The sequence below is a fragment of the Varanus komodoensis genome, unplaced genomic scaffold, assembly GCF_004798865.1.
Source record: "Varanus komodoensis strain SLA01 unplaced genomic scaffold, ASM479886v1 scaffold32, whole genome shotgun sequence".
In the NCBI taxonomy this organism is placed as follows: Eukaryota; Metazoa; Chordata; class Lepidosauria; order Squamata; family Varanidae; genus Varanus; species Varanus komodoensis.
In genome coordinates, this window is record NW_025335798.1 from 10,014,564 (window position 1) to 10,038,492 (window position 23,929).

Below are 23,929 nucleotides of genomic sequence, written 5' to 3' on the forward strand. Positions count from 1 at the left end.
TATATGGTGTGATGGTGTTGGGAGTAAGAGAAATGGGGTGAACAGAGAATGAGTCAAAAGTGTATGAATTTAGTGTAGGAAAATGATTGTCATGATTAATGTAGTGATGTGCTCCTCTTGGATTGAATAAATTAAAAGTGACCCTGATAATGTATACCTGCTCTTCAGCGTCATGCCAGTGTCACTCCTTTAGTTAGTTGTGCACAGTATCTTCTGCTTCACTGAGGACTGTGTTGAAATGGAACCTTTAGTATTGTCATAGAAATCCATATAAAAGTACTGGAATTGCAGGATACTGCAAAGGTATGTCGAATTCATGAATCTGTCAGGAACCTTATGGTCACCAACGTCTGAATTTCATAATAGTTTCTGCCCAAGATCTGCAATAGCATGGGTCCTCAAACTATGGCCAGATCTGGCCTGCCATGCCCATTAGGACCTGCCATGCTCGTGCCCGCCACCACCCACCTTGACCCGCGTGTGGGGAGGCAGTGGTTTGCTCGCTTGGAGAAAATGATGTGTGTGCCCCCCTGTGCCTTGCTCACCTTGCACCCCGCCCCCACCACAGTGTGCGCGCCCGCATGCTGTAATAATGTTTCTTTGCCCCCTGCCCCCATGCTGTAACTTATCTACATGAAACTTTTGGGGAAATCATGGGAAGATGACTCTTAATTTTCCACTTACTAATCTCAAAAAGTCATTGAACTGCTTAATAGGTGCTTTGAGGAGATCCTGTGACTCCTTGGGTACTTCATGGGACGGAATTGGTGACCAGCATTTTTCAAGACCCAGTTTAAGTTGTTTTTGACTTTAAAGCACCTAATGGTTTGGATTAAGGCCTGCCTACACGCTAATGAGAATACCTAGTTATTGCGATCATCTTAAAATGTTCATGGTCTGCAATTAGATCTGTAATGTTGTTCAGAACAAGTGATGAGGCCTCCTTAGTGAGGCACCTACCTTGTGGGGTTCCCTCTTAGGATAGGTACAGCTAGCTTCATCTATTTAAGTGGGCTTCAAAAACTGACTGTGTGTTCTTTGGCTTTTGAATTGAATGTTTTGTTATATATGATTCTCCTGGTGGTTATTTAAGGTTATAGATTCGGTTTGTTTTTTATTGTATTTTTTTTACTACAACTGGTGTGCTTTAAATTTGTTCTTTAAAAATTAATTTCATTTTATGAATTTGGTGTGCTGAAAATGAACTGTGTAACCAAGCCATAATGGGAACACGATTTTCTGAAATCTACCTAAGAAATAAATGAAATAGTAAACAATAACTGTGGGGACAAGAAGAAGCCAGTGCAGCATTACCACCATGATATTTGCTGAATAGTATCTCTTTTTGTATGAACTGGGATTATAAAACAAGGCAAAGTGACCTCTTTCTAATCTTTAGATGCTTAGGTTGACAACAAATTTGGAATCAGTCTCAATAAAATACCATTAAGCAAGTGCAATTTCTCACTGCCCAGTATTTTATTTATTTTATTTTATTTAAAGCTTTTATAGACTGTCCATCTTCTTTCTGGTGTCTTGGGATGGTTTACAACAAGCAACAAGTAAAATAGAAAATAAAATGGCACAGTATCCTGTAATACAACAGTGTAAAACCACATTGAAACCAATTAAACATTAAAATAACGGAGAAATAAAAAGCTTTTACTCTGGCACCAAAAAGAAAAAAGCATTGGTGCCAAGTAAACTTCTCCAGGGAATGTATTCCATAATTGGGGTGCCACCACAGAGAAGGCCCTCCTCCAGGTAACCACCCTCCTAATCTCTTTCAAGTAGGGGTCCTGAAGAAGAACCTCTGCCTCAGATCTCAAGGGGCGGGAGGGCATATAGGGAAGGAGGCACTTCTTGAGATATCTAGGGCCCAGTAATGTGTCTGCAGGGAAAAAAAACTCCTGTCCTTAAGCACCCATAGGAAGAGGGAAGTACTTATATATTAATAACAGCTTTTCTTATTTTTCTTTTATTTTACAGCAATCCCCGCTTTCTGATGATTGCTCTAGCCTATGCTATACCACTGGGTGTTTTCTCTGGGTGGTCTGGTGTGCTAGACTGGGTGTTAACCCCAGCTCACATAAGCCAAGTATGTATGCATGTTTGTTTGTATTTTATTTTTTCTACTCCAAAACATTGGCCTTAAGACTAGTAACTAAAACAGGTTGCATTGGACACAGCCCTAACTTGTAGGGAAAGTATTTTCAACATTATGAGACCAAATGGAGTTCGGAATAACACTAAAAATTATTACAGTGGATAAGAAAAGAGGTGTCTGTTGAAACATGTATTTATAAAGTTTATTGAATGAAATGTTTCCATAATCTATAGGAGAAAAGCAGTGGCTAGGAAAAAACTCTAATAAAACTATTACTTAGTATTACAAAGTGACATTAATTGGCAAATTTTTGTCAAGCGAAGAAAAAGGAAGTATTTTTTGACGCATTGCATAATTAACTTAGGGAAAGATGCTGTGGCCCCTAGGCATTGTCTAAGAGTTCTCCAGATAGTTCAGAGTTTGGGTTTCAAAGCTGAAAACAGTGCTGAAACCTTGGAATTGGAGAATTTGAGTTCTCACTCCCCTTTCTGTTCCCTTACAGTAGGTGTAATGTGGAAAGTATGTGCTGGCTGCTCTCCAAGGTTAGAAATGTTCTTGGAGAGTGGTTAAAGGTGCCATTTTGGGAGGAGACTGGAACAGCCAGGTGATGAGGTATTCTGAGGCAGCTCTAGCCTCTTTCCTTCCCCCTCTGAATTGCCTCTGCTAGGTAGTCAAAAATGCAGAATGAGAGGAACAGGAAGAAGGGGCTCTGGTGTGCCTCCCACTCTGCACTGGGTGAATGTGAGTTTCTGAGTTTGGAGGCTTAAGCTCGTCATTGTTATTTATTGGTTATTTATTGGATGGCAAATACTATCCTTAATACTTTGCTTGAAATAACATTGTATTTCCATTTCTCTCACACATTTTCCCAGGTGGATGCAGGTTGGATTGGATTCTGGTCCATTGTAGGGGGCTGTGTGTTTGGCATAGCACTTGCAAGGTAAGCAGCATAATCAGCACAGTCTACACTTTTTTTTCCTTCAGTGACATTGTATACTTTAGTTAGAAATTATATCCCCCAAGATCATTTCCTGTTATCTATGACAATTATAAGAGAACAACTAGCTTTTCTGTGACTTAGCAATATGTTCATCATTTTAGCATAGTGATTTAAGTGTTTTGTTTTGGTTTTTCAATGCTGGAAATTCCATTTGCTCAATCATCAAACTGAGGAGTTCATATTATGTTTGACACATATTTCTTATCCATCCTATCCGAATGGTGGAAAGAACCACTTACTGGTGGGCATGTCCTGAGCAGAGCCGGCTGGAGCTGGGGGTCAGACCAGATGGCCTGGGAGACCCCTTCTGACTTGCTCTGTTTCTCTGTTTCTAAGTTAAGAAAATAATCAAGGAAGCATCAGGTTTTTTTCCTGCTCACTTCCAGCTTTTCCATCCCATATGTGAGGTATTCCTCAGCACAATCTCTAAGCTAATTGGATGCTGTGAATTCTGAACCAGACATTAAAGGCCTGATTCAGACATTATATTGAGCTGTTTTGTGAACATGTAGGAAACTCACTTGCATTTAAATTCATGTGAGCAACTGAATGTGTGAAATGGAAACTTGTGAATCTCACCAAAGCTTATCTGTGATACCAAAAATAGATTTTAGGCACATTGGACTCTACCATGATGATCTTTGGTGAGCAGCCAGCTCAGAAATTACATCAATCACATAAATGAATTAGTAGAATAAACTTTCATAGAAAAGCAGTCCCTTAATTAAAAGACTGTGGAATGCACAAAACTATTCAGACAAACAAATCTGGGTTTAATAATCCAAAATATACATGAACAGCATGCACATCCATGCAATTCCTTACTTGCACTTCACACAAAAACCGCAATCAACCACATTTAACTATAACCTCCCTTTACAACTAGTCGGGAAATTTGGTTAATGGCTTCCAAACAAACCATGATAATAAACCAGCTTTAATCAAAGTTTGATTAGAACTCTTGACTCATTTGGAAGTCATTTACCATAATCTTGCATTTTCTGTGGTAGAGGGAAAAGTAAGTCTTAAATGATGGAGTTAAAAATGGGTAAACATCACCTTTAGAGGGTTCTGCCCATAATGATAACCTAAAACCTATTTTACATTTGCACAATGGTTTGCATTTAGGAGAATTTACCACATCAAGCCATAGTTCAGCTGAAGAAAGAAACAGCAGTTTGTGACAAACCAAAATCAGAAATCCACTGGGTTTGGTGACAAAATGTATGGTGGGAGGCTTTAAATCAAATACCACCACCCCATCCTTTGTACAAAACAGGAACAGATGTAGTCCTCATGCTGAAATATGTCCAGTAGTAGAGGCTGGTGGTTCCACTGCCAATGAGGTGGTGCATCTACTGTGAGTTTTATTCTGAACTTTAAAGGAGCTATCCATGGTGCTGCAAGCTAGCCCCAAATGTTTAGCACCACGGATAGCCTCTTAAACATTCAGCCGTCAAGCCAGAGTGGACACACCACTGACACTGTAGCAGCAGGCTCCACTGATATCCTGTTAGTATTGCTTGCATGTTTGCCTCTCCATCCCTCTTCCATCTCCAGATCCTCAACTTTCAAATCTACCTACCTACCTATTATCTCCATATCCCCTTCTTGGATGCTGCACACCTGACTATGATGAAGGGGTTGAGAGTTTCATACACACCAAAAGCAATGCTGCCAAGATGCCAGACTCACCAGGCTGATATCATAGCAGGGTCAGCCAAGGCAGAATAGTCAAAGCTGGGAAACCAAATGAAAAGTCATCTTCCCTTTTAAGAAGTAATGGTTGCATCAGCAGAAAGGAATAGATATCTAATGGTGATGGGGACAGAGAACTAATGAAAGGCAGGTACTGGGCAGCAGCACTAGTTTGAAGGTGACATTGATGGAGGACCTTTAGCAGGCATTGGCAGGGATGCTTAAACTAACTCCGATTAGTACTTTTGAGAAGGTAGTAGAGATGAACCACTTCTGAATATTTCTTACCTTGTAAACCCTATGATGAAATAATCCAAAATGAAGCAAGAAAAAGGAAAGCACTCAACCAGTTACTGGGGAAAATCAGAAGACAAGTACAAATAAAAGCTGTCAGTAATGACACAACTAGATCAAAGTGAAAAGGAATTCTAGTGGCTGACATGCACAAGAGTGAAAGAAAAGTCCAGTGCTTAACAACACATACAGTTGGAACATGGAATGCAAGAAGTATGAATCAAGGGAAATTAGAAACTGTTGAGCAAGACATGGAATGATTAAACATTGCAATATTTGGGTGTGAGTGAACTAAAGTAGACCGGAATGGGACATTTTCAGTCTGACAAGCACAAAGTGTTTTACACTGGAAATGACAAATTTGGAAGAAATGGAATAGCTGTAATACTGAGGCAAGATGTAGCACAGGCAGTAAAAGGCTATAATGCAAAATTCAACTGAATAATATCAATCAGAATTCCTAAAAAACCTATCAAAATAAGCATCATTGATGTCTATACTCTTACAGCAGATGCTGAAGTGGAAGAAATAGAAAACTTTTATGCACACATTCAAGAGGAAAATGATAACACACCAAAACAAAGACATGTTGTAGGAAACAACACGTAATCAAATGTTATGGGAGAATTTAGCCTAGGAGTCAGAAATGAACCAGGAGAATGACTCATAGAATTCTGTGAACATGACCATCTGTGTATTGCAAATGCATACTTAAGGCAATGAAACAGATATCATCAGATAGCCAATATTGAAAGCAAATGGACTGTGTAATTGGAAACAGAAGATCGAGAAGCTGTAGTCTCACTGCCAAATTGTGGTAGTGACTATGAAACATTATTATCAAACATACTTGAGAAAGTCCATATAAAGGACAGATTTGCATTGCTGGACTCAGTTGACTGTGATCCAGAAGAACTGTGGACTGAAACCAGAGACATTATTAGAGAAGAGTGCCAAAATTATTCCTGTAAAAAAGAAAGAAAAAGCCCAGGTGGATGAAAGAAAAAACACAATCACTAAGCACAGGCAAGAATCAAAAGCAAAATGTGACAGAAATAGGGTCAGAATCCTGAATACAACTTTTTAACAATTATCACATAGAGACAAAAAGAACTATTAAAATGCCTGATGCAAAGAAATAGAAGAGACTAACAAAAGTGGGAAATAAGAGACCTCTTCCAGAAGATCCAAGAATCAAAGGGAAATTCCGATCAATATTAGGAATGCTGAAAGACCAACAGGGAAACGTTTGACCAAGAAAAAAATAAAGAGACGGTGAAACAACATACAGAAGAATTATAGCAATGAGATGAAAGGATGACAGACTCCTTCAAAGAAAAATCCTATGAAGAAGAGCCTGCATTCTTAGAAGCCATAGTGAAAGCTGTGCTGAAAGGACCAAGAATAGATAGGGTACCAATAGAAATATTTCCAGTTGCAGAGATTGAATTGCTCCAAATCCTAACAAGAATATGCCAACACATAAGGAAAACTAACAGTGGCCCACAGAATGGAATGTTCAACATACATTCTAATTCCCAAGAAAGGAGATGCAGCAACTGTAGGACCATTGGACTGATTTCCCTTGCAAGCAAAGTGATGCTCAAGATGTTGCAACAAAGAATTTAACCATTATAGAGTGAGAAATGCATAATGTTCAAGTTGGATTCTGAAAAGGAAGAGGCATTCAAGATCATACTGCAAAAATATGTTTACTACTAGAGTGCAGCGAAGAATTTGAGAAGAAGATCATCTGTGCTTTACAGACTACAGCAATGCCTTTGCACAGAGCATGAGAAGCTATGGATGATTCTGGAACGTCTGGATATGCCTCAGCACTTGATTGTCCTGGGGCACAACCTGTTTTACGGAAAAGAAGGTACTTTTAGGATAGATTCTTATAGGCAAAGGTGTCAGACAAGAGTGTTATTTTATTGTCCTGTCAGTTCAATCTGTATACAGAACATATCATGAGGAAAAGTTGGATTAGGATCAGAGAAAGGACTGAAAATTGGTGAAAGATGTATCAATAATTTGAGATATGCAGATGATGCCATATTTCTAGCATTAATCAGCAATGCATTGAAATGTCTCTTGATGAAAGTGTAAGAAGAAAGCACAGAATCAGGAACGCAGGTGAACATTAAGAAAACAAAAATTATGTAACTTTAATGAAAATGAACAGTGATGGAATTGAAATTGTGAAAGATTTTGCATGCCTTAGCTCAGTCATTAATTCAAAGGGAGACTACAGCCAAAAAGTAGGTGAAGACAGACAGGAAGGGCAGCAAGAAAGGAACTAGAAAATGTCAAGCATAAGGATGTTTCACTGGAGATCATGGCCAAGATCATCCACACTAATTTATTCCCAATCACAATGTATGGGGGTGAAAGCTGGACGAGGAAGAAAGCTAATAGGAAGAAAATGGATGGGTATGTACAAAATACGGTGCTGGAGGAGTACTTTGTCAATATAATAGAAAGATAAACAGGCAGTTCCTAGGTCAAATCAAGCCTGACCTTGCCTTGGAAACAAAAATGATGTAATTGAAGCTGTTGTATTTTAGGCAAATTATGAGAAGACAAGACTCAGTGGAGAGGTCAATAATGATCAGGAAAGTCAAAGGCAGAAGAAGAGGAAGACCACCTATGGAATGGATCGATTTGATAAAGGAAGCTTCAGCCTTGAGTTTACAGGAGTTGAGCAGGATTCTGAAGAACAGACGCTTTGGAGAACTTTCATTCATTGGGTCACCATAAGTCAGAGACAATGCAATGGTGGATAACCCCCCCCCCCACACACACACACACACTACTAGCCCTTATGCTCTAAAAATGTACTTCAAAGTAGGTGAAGTACACCAAAGCTGGGTGAAATCTAGGAAGTCAGAGGAGTTTCTCATTAAAATTTCCAGTGATCGGTGAATATAATTCTGATTAATACAGTGAAACCTTTCAACTGAAATAATTTTAAGGGTACTTGATTTCAAGCCTAAATTTGCAGAGCTTCACCGCTGCTGCTGCCGCTGCTGCAAATTTTTTATACTGCCACATAGGCATAAAAGGCTACCAGGGCAATTTATGAAATACACTAATACAAGATACAATAAAATACAATATAAAACAAGGTACAAGAATTCAAAACAAAACAACAGCAAGGTCTAGTCTCATGCTAAGTTTTTATATGCTCATACAGAATCTTCTTGTAAATTTGGCAGCTCCTTCCGTTCATGAATTATATTGTACTTTTAAAACAAAGGCTTTTGACATTGAAGGGCCATCATTTTCTAGCCTTAAGTACAGATTTGCTGACTCAGGTCTATCATGGAAATCTTGACCTTTTGTGGAAGATTAATTTGTTAAATAGGTAGTTTGATTTCATCCTCAGAATATCCTTTTGTAGCTGTTACAAGACTGATTTCAAATTTCATGGTGAGGCAAATATTTTGTGGAGTGCAGAATAGCTCTTCTTTGGTCTATTTATTTGTGCTTTTTATAAAAAGCCAAAGCTGATAGTCTATAATCAAATATCTGTTTTTCACTGAAGAATTATAAAGTTTCAAACACGGGAGTTTGTGCACAAAAGGAGTGGCGATTTGTCACTTTTGATAGATGACTCTCCTCATTTAGGCATATTCAGCAGTTATCTATGTAGAGTTGAATCAATGTCTGTGCTGACTATAATCTGCTGAAAGTCGTAATTAGGAAAATTAGGTAATGATTCTTGTCAAGCATGACAGGCTCATGTATTTCAATGTCAGTCCTGTGACTTACCAAGCAGACAGCCTGGTATCTATTGTAACAGCACAGCGTGGGGAACTGTTTTGTTCTACTAGCTGCTAATTTTCTTAGTACCTCCAGTGTTTCCATTTGAGAAGCATAGTGTAATTTTACTTCCTCATCGTCCTCAACTGCCAATGCCTCCCTCTCTCCCATTGCAGTTAAATTGCAATATAATTTCACTCTCCTTGCAAGTGTTATTTACTAGCTAAACACAATGTATAAAGGGCACTACATTCAAATGTCTCTTTCCAGTTTGTGATGACGCAAAAGCTATCATTTGGATGTCAGACTATCTCTCCACGCAGTAGAAATGTTTGTGCCTGTGGTACAAAATTATGCCTGTCAAAGGAAGACACAGCTGGAAAATGAGCTCTAAAATTTCATTATTTTGTTACCTGCAGTATATGGTTTCTTCCGCCACATGAGATTTATGCTCTCATTCGTGCTACTCTCCTAGCCCCAAATCAGGAATTTGAGATAATTCATATGGCACATTTGTGATTGAAGATGCTGGGATATTTTGGGCACCTGGCAGGGACTGTACCTTACCTTTTGTTAGCAGCTGTAAGATGAGTCTGATTTGGCAGAAGATGAGCAACTTCAAAGAGTGACATTCATGTGTTTTTGTTTTTTTATACTGCACGGCAACACAAATCAGCATCCTTTTTTCCCTGGCATTTTTTCTGTCATATTTGGTAATGATCAGTTATATTTTTCTCGGTTTGTCCTTCACAGTTGAGAATTCTCTTTATCTTTTAAATGGCAGCAAAGTCAAAATGAAGAAACTTCGTGACATAAAGTAATTTCTGTAGCAGTTAAGCAGTGGAGTCGATGGCAACAAATTACAACTCTTAACTATGGGGTGCACATAATGTGAAATTGCTACGCCATAAAATACTGAACTAAGCTTTGATGAAAGCTTGTAGTAGACTTTTGGGGGGCCCTGTGGTAGGAAGAAATTTATTTGCTGTTCTTCTATGTTTATCACCCTGCAGAAAATCAGATGATGTACAGGATACAATTTTAAACTCAAGGTCAGTCTTGCAATTGGACAGACAAGACGGTATTAGAAGGAAAGGGAAACAGCTGTAATAAAGAGCATATTTGAGTGGAGAGTAAATTAGGCAGGGAGGAGAGCGTCCATGTACGCAGGCGCGATACCTCTGAATGCTATTGTGTTCACATCCTTTTGTAAGTTGCCCAATAGTGCTTGACTGGACTGTTAGACTATGTGATTAAATGTTGTCTCTTAAGTCTTACACCATTTGAAGCAGGGATAACAACCTGGTGTTCCCAGATGTTTTGGACTAAAAGTCTGATAATTTCTGATCATTGATCATGCAGGCTGGGACTGATGTGAGTTGTAGTCAAAAACATCTGGAGACCACCAGTTTTCCAATTTATATGGTATAAACTTTTATCAGCTGCAGTTATTACTTCCAGTAGCCCACAGAAATACATTCCCAGCAAGAGTTTTTCTTTCTTTTCAGGCTGCTCCAGCTCAGAAAATCTGGCTTTTACCTTAGTATAATACAGGTAGCTGTCTTCCATCTTTCTACTCCCTAATTCAAAGATATTATACCCTGTAGTTGCCAGGGGCAGGAGGCTTTTAATCCTGCTGCATCATATGCAGGAAACATTACTACACAGGAGGAAATGTGAATGGGGAAAGCAACACTGCATTGCTGTGAATAGGATACTGTACCAGGTACTGAGTCAGGTTTGGAGCAAAACCAAATTTCATTAATAGAAGGAGATTGAAGCCATTGAATTAAGTGGAAATTTTGTTTTCATGTTGTAGAAGGTGGAGCAGGGAGGATAAGGTTCAAATAAAGAGAGATACTGGTTTCTAGTATGAATGTTGTCTTGAGACAGCTAAAAGGAATGTTTGTTTTCATAGTGCAACACCATATCAGAGATCAATGTGTTTCAGGTTGTAAGGTATTTTGTGAGAGTCAAATATAAAACTAAAACAGCTTCTTTAACAGATCAGCATCAAGACCATCATACATACACCCATCTTAGAAACTCCTTGAGATCTGTATTTCTGCTAATGTCCTTTCCTTCTTCACTTCCTTCTTCACAACTTAAAAAGGCCACACCAGAAATTGCTACTTTAATCAATGCTATTCTAGCAATATTGGTGAAGTATAATGCACTTTCTCAATTTATGGAATGTGTGAAATGCTTGTAACATGTGATTTATGTTTCTTTCAGGTTTGCTGATTCTATTAGAGGGATGCTGAAACTTATACTTCTTCTGTTACTGTCAGGAGCAACTTTGTCATCCATCTGGTTCACTTTGACAAGTTTAACCACTGTCATTCACTTTCGTGTAACTGCAGGTATGCTAAAGTCCAGCCTTGGTAAATGATTGGTGTGAGTGTGTGTGTGTGTGGGGGGGGAGTCATTTTGAGTATATGGGATGTTGGGAAAATAAGCTGATTGCAGATTCATTACTATAAGCCTATTATAATTCTAAATTACTGACTGTGGTCCTGCCAGACCAAAGGATCCAAAAAAGCAGGAAAACTGAGTGAAACAAATGTGTTTTCCCCAGTGCCTCTTTTTGTTTTAGTGATACATTAAACAGGTTTGGATTATGAAATATTTTTTTTTAGAATCGTGAACAAAATATTTAAAACAAAATATTTTATTTTATTACTTGGCCTTTACTCAACCAAAATGATTTCTATAAACCACATCAGAGAGGTACACTTTGTGGAAATTTGAACTCATAGGAGAAGCATGCTTTGTAATCTTTTCTGTAAGATTCCCAACACAGATTTTTTTCCCATTCCTTCTTAAAATTATAGTTCTGGAATATTTTTGTTGATATGTACAGATGCTCCAAATTGTGCTAAGTTTCCCTTCATGTAAAGGTGATTCTATAATATATGAAGAAACACAATGGCTTTGATGGCTTCACCATTCTCAATGGTGTCAGTTTTGTTCTATATGATCAAATGTTCCTGGAGTTCTTCTGGTTATGTGTTGTTACAGTCAATGGGCTGGTTTATATGTCACATTAACCACCCTGAAAATGAGCCACTATAGGCTGGTTGGTTGATTGCTATCCAATTTACTCCTAACAAATAACAGGGCACTCTTTGCTTTCCATGCCTTATTTCCTCTTTAGTACTGCCCACTCCTGGCACATATCCTGTGGACCCTTGTGACACAACTGTAACAATATAGCCTGTTAATGAGCAAAGATGCACTAATTAGCAGAGCTGATGTTATTTTGTAGGGTTTTTTTTTTCAAACTCTAGGAAGTTTGTGCATACTTAATGGTATTTTTTCAAACTTTGGGGAAATTTGCAAAGATTTGTTACAGCACAGTAGTTACTGGAGCTAACAGCAGTTACCGCAAATTTGCACAAATTTATCCAATAGTTATTATTAAAATAACTATGCACAATCAAGGTTAAAAAAATTGTTAAAATATATGCAAATTTCCTCCAAGGAGAAAAAAGTGCTATCTAGGGAAGCCACAATGTATTGGAGGAAGGGCCAATGGCAAGAGGCAGGAGGTGGCATTAGAGAGATTTCAGGGAGACTTGCACCATTGTTGACAAGGTGCAACAATGATAAGCCTTTCTGATAAGCCCTATATAAGCTATTCTGCTGGGTTTGCTCATCACAACAAACCAATCTGAAAACAAAAACATCCTGAAGAAACCAACAACCACCCATGAGTTTTCAGGTTGGCTTGCATGTGGTTAAGAAAGCACACTAAGAAAATTGCAAATAGTTCAGATATCACAGCAAACCACCCTGAAACAAGGGTGATAAACCATCAGGGTCACATTGTGCAAATCAGGTTAATTTTGTGGTTCGTAAATGTGTAAAGGCTTACACATTGCAGCAATCCACCCTGAAAATAAGCTATGCAGTGTTTCTGAAACAACTCACTGTAGCTTGTCCTCCTCTCCTTCCCTCCACCTTCAAGCCAGTATCCCAGGGGACTTGGCAACTAAAACCATTGTGCTTCCTTTCCTTGACATGATTGCAAGCCCCATTTCATTCTCCACAGCTTTATCCCTATTCCTCCTAAAGTAAGACACTTAGAAGCAGGGTGGATTTGAATCACTAGTTAGTAAGACCCAATTTAAATCATGGTTTTCCACATAATTTGCACATATGCCTGCCTTACCCATAGGTAGGGGAACTTTATTAAAATATTCCCAAACTGGATCTCTTATAAGTTTCCTTCTCCAGGTAAAGAATAATAGCATAAACCTCAGACAGATGCAAAGATTTGTAAAGTGTTTTACTCAAAAGGTTTCACTTTCATTTTTACTGTTTGCCTCTCCCTCCTCACACTTTGCTTCTTGAGCAACTCTATTCTACTCCCATCCATCTCCTCCTGTTTGTTGGATTTTTTGAAACTTAGCACTTAAAAGGTAAGGAATTGATTCTGTGTACACAAATTTGCAAAGGATCAGTGGAATTAAGGTCTTTTTCTCAACCCTGTAGGTTTATTATTTTATAACATTTTTGTTGTGAAGAATAGGTATATATGTATCTCTGCAGACACGAATTCACAGTTTTGAGAACTGTAAAACCAAGCACCTGTGATAATATCTTCTAGATAGAAAAACTACCCAATAATCTTACAGAAACCTCTAGAAGAGCATGACATTGTGAGTGGATTAACAGAATTCATTTTCCAAAAATTCAAACATTGCACGAACAGACAGCCTCATGTTGCATAATTAAAAACTAATCCTTATTACATGATGAATAACCTTTGGACTGTAATATATCTTAAATAGAAAACTATCTTTAGATAGGTTTTCCTCAAAAAGGATTTTATTAAAAATCTAATTTAAATTTTTTAAAATATGATTTATTTATTCATTCATTCTTTGATTTTTATCCACCCTGCTTAGAAGACTTTGTTTCTGAAAAGCCATTACTTTGTTAGACCAATGGCCAAATTAATCCAATGTTGTGTTCCCACAGTGGTCCAGCCAGATGCCTGTGGGAACCCAACAGGCAGGGCATGACTAGAGTGGCACCTGCTGCTAATATTCTCTGTCAACTGGTACTGATGTGCATATTGCCTCTAATGCAAGAGGTAATGCGCAGTCATCACTGCAAGCTGCATATGTACTTATAACAGGCCTGAGAGGCCTCAAGCCATTGTTGCTGTCTTTAAGCAGTTATGTAGAAAAGACATTCATTTGATACTCTATGCTTGGTTCCAAAGAGGTTTGAAGTTGGTGTGCACTGCTTTCAAGAGTGAGAACCACCTTTCTTTGCAAGTGAGAGAGAGTAGGTTGAAGGAACTTTTTTGTGCTTTTATGTCTTTCTGTGAGATCCTATAGCTACAGAGTTTCTGTTCCCCAGCTATGCCATTGAACCTAGTTTTAAATTAATGAGCAAAGCTTTCGTTGAGTACTCTTTCTATATAAATAAGTCTATCATACTCAAATTAACTTTGAAGCTCCAAAATTGTCCTTGGTGCATAGCTATAAACCAGAGATGAGTGCAGCATATTGAAATGGATGTCTGAGAGGAAATACCACCTGAATTATTGGTATTATAAATTCCAGTCTATTGTACTTCAAAGTGATCCTCTCTGGGCTTCTTTTTTTAAAAGCAAGAAAAATATTTTTAACAACTGAACAAAAGCTTTGAAGAAGCTACTATCTGTGGGGTAGCAAACTGTTGAACTGTTTCTCCATCAGAGGTAAAATAAGAGGTAAAATAAGAGCTTTCCCCTTTGTACTTGTCTGCACTGTTGACAAATGCAAGTGTTAGAGTACTGGCTGGTTAAAAGTTGGCCTGCCTAAATTGATATGGCAAAATAAATAGATATATTCAGTTCTTGTTTACTATGATAAAAGTAGACAGAGTTTTCCAAATGAAAATATCCGCCCCCCCCCCCCATTTCTCTCTGAGCTTCACACACAAACTACTGATTCAAAACAGAACTGGTAAATCAAGTTTGTATTTTGCCTATTTCACATCACTCTGGTTTCAAAGATGCATACACACAACATGATTGTTTAGAAATAACATAGGCCTCTTCATTTTCCTTTAGGTCTTGTAATATCTGGTGGTATTGCTTTTTTTTTTTCTTAGAAGAATGTTGATGTGATGGTGAAAAATCCTGCATATCATTTGGTGGGTCATATTTGAGATTTTGAAAGTTTTGTTGGTAGTCTCCTTCAGGTAGTTGTGGTTCTGTGTAAAAGTGTAAAAATTAAACCTCACATGTAAATGAATGGCTTACTCAGCATAAGCATTAACCCTAACCCCAAAGGGATTTGTCTTATGGCTTCCTTTGTCATTGCCATTGTCTATGTGTTTGTCCATTTAATGATCAGTAGTCTAAATGTTGTGCTCAATTAAGGATCTTAGAGTTTTGTGAAAATGTGTTCTTCCTGGTTACATGATCTTATGTGCTTCTCTGATACACTGTCCTTGCCACCTCACTGCCATGAATGCTTCCATAAATGTACATGTTTGTAGAACAGTACTAGATTGGAGGTATGGGAGTGAGGAGAGTAGACTTTTCAGAACAGATTTCTGTCAAAGGCTTTATTTAATTAGGGAGTTTGGCTTGCTTTTTCTGCCTCGGGTCAGCCCTTACTGTGTGCCATCAGCAATGGTTTGCCACTGTTCCAAATATAATGTTTATGCAAGCAAAATTAGACTGGATTGAATGCACTTGCGAAGAGGCAATATTTGAGGTGGGGGAGGATCTTCAAAACCTGCTTTCAGAGCATATTTAAATGAGACACAAATCAGGCTGAACTGGTAGTTATGATAAAAGCTCTGTGCGCAAGTGAAGTTTACAGCATATTTTCCAAGATTTTTTGCTTGCAGGTATTGTTGCATTAGGCATTTTACATGGCATATAAGCAGTATCAGATTGCTGCTTGTTTATCCATGTACAAAAGAGCAAAATGTTTCATCACTGGCAATCCCTGTTCCTAGCATGAAAACAACATAACTGAGCAATTCCCTGTCTTCCTCTTTGCATTGTTTATTCTATCTCACTGAAATAGTGAAAACTTGGACCAATCTCCCCAGTGATCCTAAGACACCTTCTTAGACTTTCCAAACTAAGGCAAGACTTATATATGTGTGGATAGGTTAAGGGCTAACAATAACGGTCATTTGATAAGACAAGCAATCTTGTCCCTATAAGCAAAATTCTTTCCCTGCTGCTACTACTCGAACAAGAACTTCCTATATGCATAGACAACTTTAAGCCTGTCAGTTACAAGTTGATTCCACCAAAATTCAGGCTACGCTATATTCTCTTATTCTTAGCTAAGAGCAACAGTAATCTCGTTTCTTGGGCTGTGCATCATCCATATGCCTAATGGGCTGTCGTTGCACACAGAGCTGTAGGGAAAGCAGACTAGGGAATCTGCCAAAATGAGGGAGTTATTTCCTCTGTTGGGGTAGCAAGCAGCTACTGCTCCTCTTGCAGCTTTCAGCATCCAGCAGAGCTTACTGCTAATATTGGTATGACATGCCAGCACAATAAATCACCACATTTAAAAGCCTTTTCTTATCTCATTCTTGTATGCCTGAACGTATTTTAGTACTTGGCATAAAGTCTTCTTAAGCAGAATCCATTAGTCTTGATAAGCTGCTAAAGGTCAGGTTCTTATTTTCAGGCCCAATGTCTTTTTCTGACACACTTTTGCTAATAGAACATTGCTGTTACTTTTGGAGGAGAATTGTTGGAAAATTGTTTCCAGAATTTGGTTATAGTGATCTGCAAACTCCTTATTCAAGTGGCCTGCCAGGTTCCTTGAGAATAACTGGCCGTTGTGAAATTGAACACATATCTTAGGACCAGAGTCCATTGTGCAGAAAAACATAGTTGTAGACTGCATTCAGGATTTAGCATAGTTTCTGTTCATTTATTTTTATCTACTGTTTCTTCATATATCTGGAACATATGCATACCTGATAAAGTAGTGACTTGTGTTTTGAGATTTATCCCCCCCACACACATTCTTTTTATTAATAGAAATTATTATTACATAGATGTAGTACATTTTCTTGATTTATGCTTTCATGGGCTGAAAATCAGGCTGACTTGCACATGAAATAATTTGTTAAGGATGGAAATGAACCAGCTATTTAAGTTCTAATTTATAGGAATTTGTGCTACCTTTATTCCTGAATGTAATGATGCAATATAATAGTGACCTCTGCACCCCAGAGTAATTGGGAGAAATGGCACGTTCAAATGGACTTGGTTGAACATATTCTTTTTTGTGTTAATTAAAAGTTGCAGGGTATCCGTTGAAGTATGGAAGTTTGCATGCATGGCAGTGCTCCATGACACTCTGGCTTTAGGGTTCAAATTTAAGATTATTATTTAAGAAGCCAGAGCTGGTTCAACATTAATGCCAGAGCAGCTCTGCATCAACATCAGAGGTCATAGGGAGCATTGGCAGTTCCTTGAATTGCAAGGAGGGAACAGTCTGTATGTAACAAAAAGGGTTTATCAATGTGCCCAAGTATCTATCTTAGCAATTAGGGAATAATATTTCACATTTAAGGTGATTGGGGTTCATTAAATGATTGTGTATATTCTGGAAAAATGGTATTTGGTAATAATACTCTTCCTTGCTGCATGGGGAAAAAGCCAAGTCTGAAGAAATAAACTCAGAACTAATTTCTAGGTGATACTTCCAGTGCTATCTACCCAAAGTGATTAGACAAACCAAAACTGCCCATTATAAAAGTTCTGTATGGTTATACAGTCCCTTCAGTTCCTTTATTATGTCCTTGAGTAATTCCTTCCTGTTTTGCAGCACATCATCATGTTCCATGCTAAGAATATGCAGATTTTTATATGACTTGTTACAAGAATGATGTTATAGGTTTGCTCTGTCAGTACTACCTGTTTCACACGGAAGTAGCATCATATTAAATCTCTCACAATATCATCTTTTGGGAATACTGTCACAATATCACAATTTAATCAGCTTTTGATTTTGACTTGGAAAGTTTGTAATGAGAACCCCAAATATCACTTAGCCAAGCTTCACAAAATAAGCATCATCTCTAGGACTGTTCAAGCTAAACATGCCGCTTTTGAGGAGAGTCAAAATATCCCCCATAAAAAAAGCTTTAATTGAAAGAATATGTACCTTATTTTGTTCCCATTTGCTACCATGTGTTCCCTTATCAGCTGTTGTTTGCACAACTACACACACAGAATTAGATTTTCTTTCTCCTTCCAAGAGTGATTCCTGCCAATTGGCAATCATGTAGCAAATGGGAAGACATTACAATGCTATGTAGCAAGTCAGTTTTAACTGTGTCCTGACACTGAGCTGAAGTAAAGCCAATTTAGGGTGATGCTGCTTGAGCTTACTTGGTTCTGGTCAAAAGGAAATCACACAGTGAGCTCACTATCATGAAATTCTATGAGGCCAATCATAAGTGGCTGTGTGTCTCTAGAGGGCTAACCAAGCTCATTCAGAGTAAGGGTAATGCTTCCTGAATAGTTGTACTATTCCATCCTCTTCTGAAGCAATCACTGCCAGTGCTGTGGATTTTTCTGCTGACAAAAAAGTTAATGAAAATCATCCATGCTTTCAGCGCAGTCCTGCTTATTTCATAAAGAGGATTAAGTCTAGCACAAAGGAAACTGTGAGAGCAAGACTACTGAATGAAGGTAGATGCTATAGATATCAATGATACCATCAAAGTTAGGCACACTTAAGTCATTGATTTTAATGGGACACATCTTTGCTACCTTCATCTGCTGAAATAAGCTGCATTAAACTGCTTATATTTGAACATGGATTTATGACATGGATTTTACTAGCAAAATATATGTATGCATTTGAAAAGGTTGCACCTTATGTACATAAAGTATTGTACATTCATAGCTTCTAGCATTCAAATTGAACTGCCTACAGAATTACTGAATAGTGTTCTCAATGTTGCTTGGAATTTTGAAGGACCTTCCATTGTCCTTTACCTGCTACCCTTAAGCTCATTGACTCAGTTGTGATGGAGACAGATCTCTTTCACTGCTGCCATATTCTTCCTGCCCTTGGTCCAAGAGAAAAATAGCAATAAATTATGCATCTGGCGACAGCTTTAGTTAACTGGCCATAGGCAGGGAGCTGGTGTGCACAGTGGTTTTGAGCAGCAGCCCTGCTCCCAGAGGCCATGTCTTGGAGGAATTGGCAGAGAGTCATGAATCATCCCTGCACTGTACTGGTAATAGCTAAGCTGAAATTGTGCAGAGTTCTTCAGCAGCACTGAAAAACCTCATACCACTGACACTTTTAGGCTGTTTAGTTAAAGCATACTAATGAAGCATAGCTATTTCTGTCTGCTATTATACAAAATATATAATGCACTCATAGAGAGATACAAATATATGCACTACAAATACACACACACGGGCACCCAATGCTAGAAGCATGCATGTGCATGTACACACATACGTACATGCACCCCCTCCCCCGCCTCCAGCCTGTTGGGGGTGGAACACTCAGTCAATTGAATATCACTTGACTTGTACAACCCATACTGATAATGTCACACAGGCAGAGTCCTGATCTAAAGATATCCCAGGTAGTTAGTTAAAGGTTTTTAACTAACATGAAAGGATGGCCAAGCATATATGGGGCAGCAGCTAGCAGATAAGGCATTGTGGGTAGCTGCAGTATGCATTTACGAGTATTAATCTGTATCTTGCCCTTCAGTAAAATTGCACAAACTTTCTCTAAACACATCAGTAAAGTTATAAACTGAAAGACAAAAACACACACTGTACCAACAAATGAAAGTGAGTAAAAGCAGCATCAAGTCAGCCACTTCATGTTGAAGATACTATTTTAAGTGTGGGAAGTAAAATGCTTCTTTGTCTGCCATAGGAAACATGATTGGTGCCAGGTGAGCTATTCCAAGACAAGTGTTCCACAAACTAGACACTGCAAAATGCCATCTCTCTGGTTGCCACTCACTAGAACTCAGTCAGCACTTGGGGAAGAGCATCTGAAGATGCAGTAAACAGGGAATATGCTAAAGAAAAAAGCAGTAGAAGCATACACTGTTCTACAGTTAACAGTAGAAGACAGTTATACCGCACATGGTGGTATGCTCAAAAATAATGTCACAAAAAGACGTTTGCGAAAGGGCAGCTTCTGGTAAGAGGAGGGGCATATGGTGACTAAGTGAGCATGTATAAATGTGTGTTGCAAAAATAATTTAGTTGCTGGACGGTCTTTTTTCAGGGCAAAAATGAAATAGCTATGAAAAGGTTAACATGGGATCCATTCTTGAATAGTACATCTGTCCATATGTCCAGAAATACTCCTTAGTTTGGGAAACCCCATTCCCATTATTGAGTATACCTCCAATGTCCAGACCTAGGCATATGGATGAAAACTGTGTTCTTTGTTGCTATGCTTGGTACCTTGACTAAGCAGTTGTACATTCATTTGCAAGTTCTAGTATTGCAGTTAGAAGAAACTGTATGAACTTTTGAATCAGAGCATGTGAATTGATTTTGCTTACAGAAATAGTATTTGTGGTATTTCTTCCAATGTGTTTAGGAGAAGCATGTTTAGCAACCTATTCCCTTAATAGTGTAGATTATTAATGTAGCTTGAAACTGAAATGGTCAAGGACGACTTTTGGCTACTTCTAACCTATAATCACTTTAGGGAATGGAGAGCGCTGGATAAACTCTCTCTTTCATTTGTATGTATGCAAGTTCCTACCAGTTCTCTGGATAGAAAAGGTGAACGTAAGTGATAGTGTCTTATTTTTAGGACATAGGTCTGTTGCAGGACAAGTGCACCCATCTCTTAAGGCAGAAATAGACAAACTGTGGCTCTCCAGGTGTTTTGGCCTGCAGTTTATGTCAACACTTGTCAGCATAGCTAGTGCTGAGGGGTGATGGAAGTTGTAGACCCAAACATCTGGAGAACCAAAAGTTGTCCAGCTGTGCTGTATGACCATCTCTGTGTTTTCACTGCACTTAAAGGAGGGACCATACAAATGGGGAATTTCATCTGTTTCAACAAAGCCACTGAAATGCACTGGATATTATGTGTCACTGTCATGCAAAAGATCAGAGTAAGAGCAAACATCACCACATAGTGCTTCAGTGTAGTGAAAATCTTTGATGTATATACTAAAACTTAATCCACTTTGTTGATGGGTATTACAGGATATGAGCATGCATGCATCTTTTTAAAAAGATGCCATCTGGAAGGTAAATGCCATGAAATATGTTGAGACCAAATATGTTTCCATTGTTACTTATAACAGAATGAGCAAGGTGAGTCCATCAGCAAAGAGGCACTGGCCCAGTCCACACATCATAACAATGTCTGACTTGTTTAACTCAGGAATTGTTGGAGCCAAGCAATAGGGAGGAAGCATGCTGCCATCTTCATCACTTCTACTCTCAGGAACAACCCAGGAATTGTGGTGAATGCTTGATAACTGGCTTATTTAACCCTTAAACAACACAGAGTTCAAAGTTTGGTTATTGCTGTAACAACTCAGGAACGGTGTGTAGCTGGATTGTTGGCTGAAAGTGGAAGCAGTGAACATGTAAGGCAGTGCACTCACGTGCTGCCACTTGGCCCAAGTAATTTGTGTGTTAAACAGTCTACAAATTATTGTGAAATGTGTGCTAGATCACTAATGGAGTTTGGTGTTTTAGTCTTGGTTTGAGTTAATAATGTATTACTTATATTCCACATTTCTGTTTAATAGTAATCAAAATAGTAAATGATAAGAACCCATGGAACAAAGTAAAACATTTTTTAAAAAATAGTCACTGAAACCATATATTTGTACCAAGAAAAATCAGAATATTTATAGATTTAAAGACATGGTATTGGATCCAATGGTGTCCTGCCATTTATAGAAGGGCTTTTGATTAGCAGAATTTCCCAGTGGTAGAAAGATTTTTCTCTTGTACAGCCCTCTGCAGCACCACCTTGGGGAATGAATGCAGATGAAGAAGGAATTGGTGAAAATGTCTTTCCTTCTTCTGTTAGTGGGCACCAGAGCTCATTTCCATGAGTGGAATTACAGTCATGGGATTACTGTATCCAAATACTTAATATGTATCTTTGCACTTCAGTAAAATATATGCACTTCATATATTCTTTTTAAAGCAAGGGTATCTAAATTAGAGTATATAGGAAACCACTTGAAAAGAATAAGACCATTTATATTACTATTGAATGCACTGGCACATTTACATCTTTGGTTATCAGGTAGGGCAGAATTCCAAACAGTTTAGTGTTGAAGTTTTCTTTTTCCTTTACTTTTGTGGATTATATGAAGTAAATCAAGTTTGTTCTAAGACACATTCATGACTTTTTCATGTGGATAAGAATTCAATGAATGTGCACTGGAATAAGAGTCTTTCTAGTCAACTGCACTAAATAGATGAACATACCCTATGGGGAAATGCTTTCTGTTTTTCTGTAAGTCGATTATGGGAAGACCTGTTACATTAATATCACACTGGTAGAGTTCCATATGAAGTTGTTAAAATGTTGCTACTGCCCTACCAGGTTTTATCATAGCCTGCCTTTACACAGGCTAAAATAGTGGGACTAATATACTAAATATTGCTGAGCAGTGGCAAGATTTGACACCAAATTTCAAGAAACTATATAAGGGGAAAACAGATTGCTAATACAGAATGTTTTGGCCTTTGGAAATTGCTGATAGGCCCACCACAAACCTCTCATTTTTTCCTCTGTGCTGTGCTTCCCAGTGATAATTTGCCATCCTGTGTCTACAGCTGTGCTGTAGACTGAAGCAATATAATTTGTCTTTTCTTCAGTCCAGGATGGTTTAAAGTACTATCATGCAGGAATTCACACCAGTTCCCAGATATGTCTTATACAAGTGCTTCTGATGGACAGTCAAACTACATTGAGATGGATATGTGGCAGGATGGTATTAAAAATAAGTTGTGGAAATGCCAGCAACCTTGGGCAGAGACCAATATGTCCTTTTGGCAACATTGTTCGTCTGAGCTGCAGAAATGTCCTTAGCATTTTGACAATAAGTGCCAAAAGAATGGAACTTCCATATAGAAGTAATTAGCAATTCCTGAAACAACTGGAAGTGAGTGTGAATCCTTGTTTCCAGGACAGGGCAAGTCTGTGGGGCTCACAAAAGGCAATCCACTGATCTGTCCCATTCTGGAATAATCGTGTCCACTTCTTACCAGGTTTGGTCTGGTCTGGTTTTTAAAGGAACTGGTAGTTCTTCATCGTGGCCTCTGTGCATCACACATATGGGTACTGCGCCTGCGCAGTGCCTGTGGCCGAAAGATTGTCAGCTAACGGTTTTTGGCGGGAAGCTCCGCTCCCCCTCCCCCCTGTGGCCTATAAAGAGCGGAGCGTCCGCCATTTTCCTCAGTCTTTGCGACCGCCGTTCGCTGTGCCTCATGCTGCTTTCGACTTTTGCTTCGACTGTTACCTTGCTCTCGATTGTCCTTCTTTTTCCCAGTTTCTTCTCCTTGCTCCCAGTTTATTGTTCCACGTAGTTTTTTCTCTTGTTATTTCTTCTTTCGATCGATCTATCTAAAAAAAAAAACAAAACAAACCCAAAAATATGTACTTACCCTCTGCACTGTCTCTCTTCTTCTCCTTCTGCTACTTCTTCTGCTTCTTCTTCTTCTTCTTCTTCTTCTTCTTCTTCTTCTTCTTCTTCTTCTGCGATGGCGCAGCGAGTAGCTTTCCGCAAATGTGCGGACTGTGGGTCAAAAATGGCACTAACTGACCCGCATGACTTATGCCTCCTCTGCCTGGGAGAGGGGCATAGGACAGATAAATGCGCGCATTGCCTGGCCTTCTCCAAGCAGGCCAGGAAGACTCGCGAAAATCGCCTCCAGAGACTCCTTTGGGATCGGGCCCTAATGCAATCAGACCCGCTTATTGCCGTCCCAAAACCTGGCTCTGCTTCTGTGGCCCCACCCTCACGGCCTTCGGATGAAGGTGCGTCTGCTTCGGTGGCTCCCTTTGCTTCACCTAAAAAGAAGCACGAGAAGCGGAAGCATG

General features: G+C 38.7%; 1 protein-coding gene across 1 annotated transcript in view; it reads left to right on the plus strand.

Annotated features, from left to right (window-relative positions):
- Window positions 1-23,929, plus strand: part of SLC49A4 (solute carrier family 49 member 4) — a 117,775-nt gene that overhangs the window by 69,194 nt on the left and 24,652 nt on the right. The window contains exons 5-7 of the mRNA XM_044438508.1: window positions 1,990-2,098; window positions 2,980-3,047; window positions 11,100-11,227. Of these exons, the coding sequence (XP_044294443.1) occupies window positions 1,990-2,098; window positions 2,980-3,047; window positions 11,100-11,227 (305 nt within the window). The remainder of the gene's footprint in view (window positions 1-1,989; window positions 2,099-2,979; window positions 3,048-11,099; window positions 11,228-23,929) is intronic.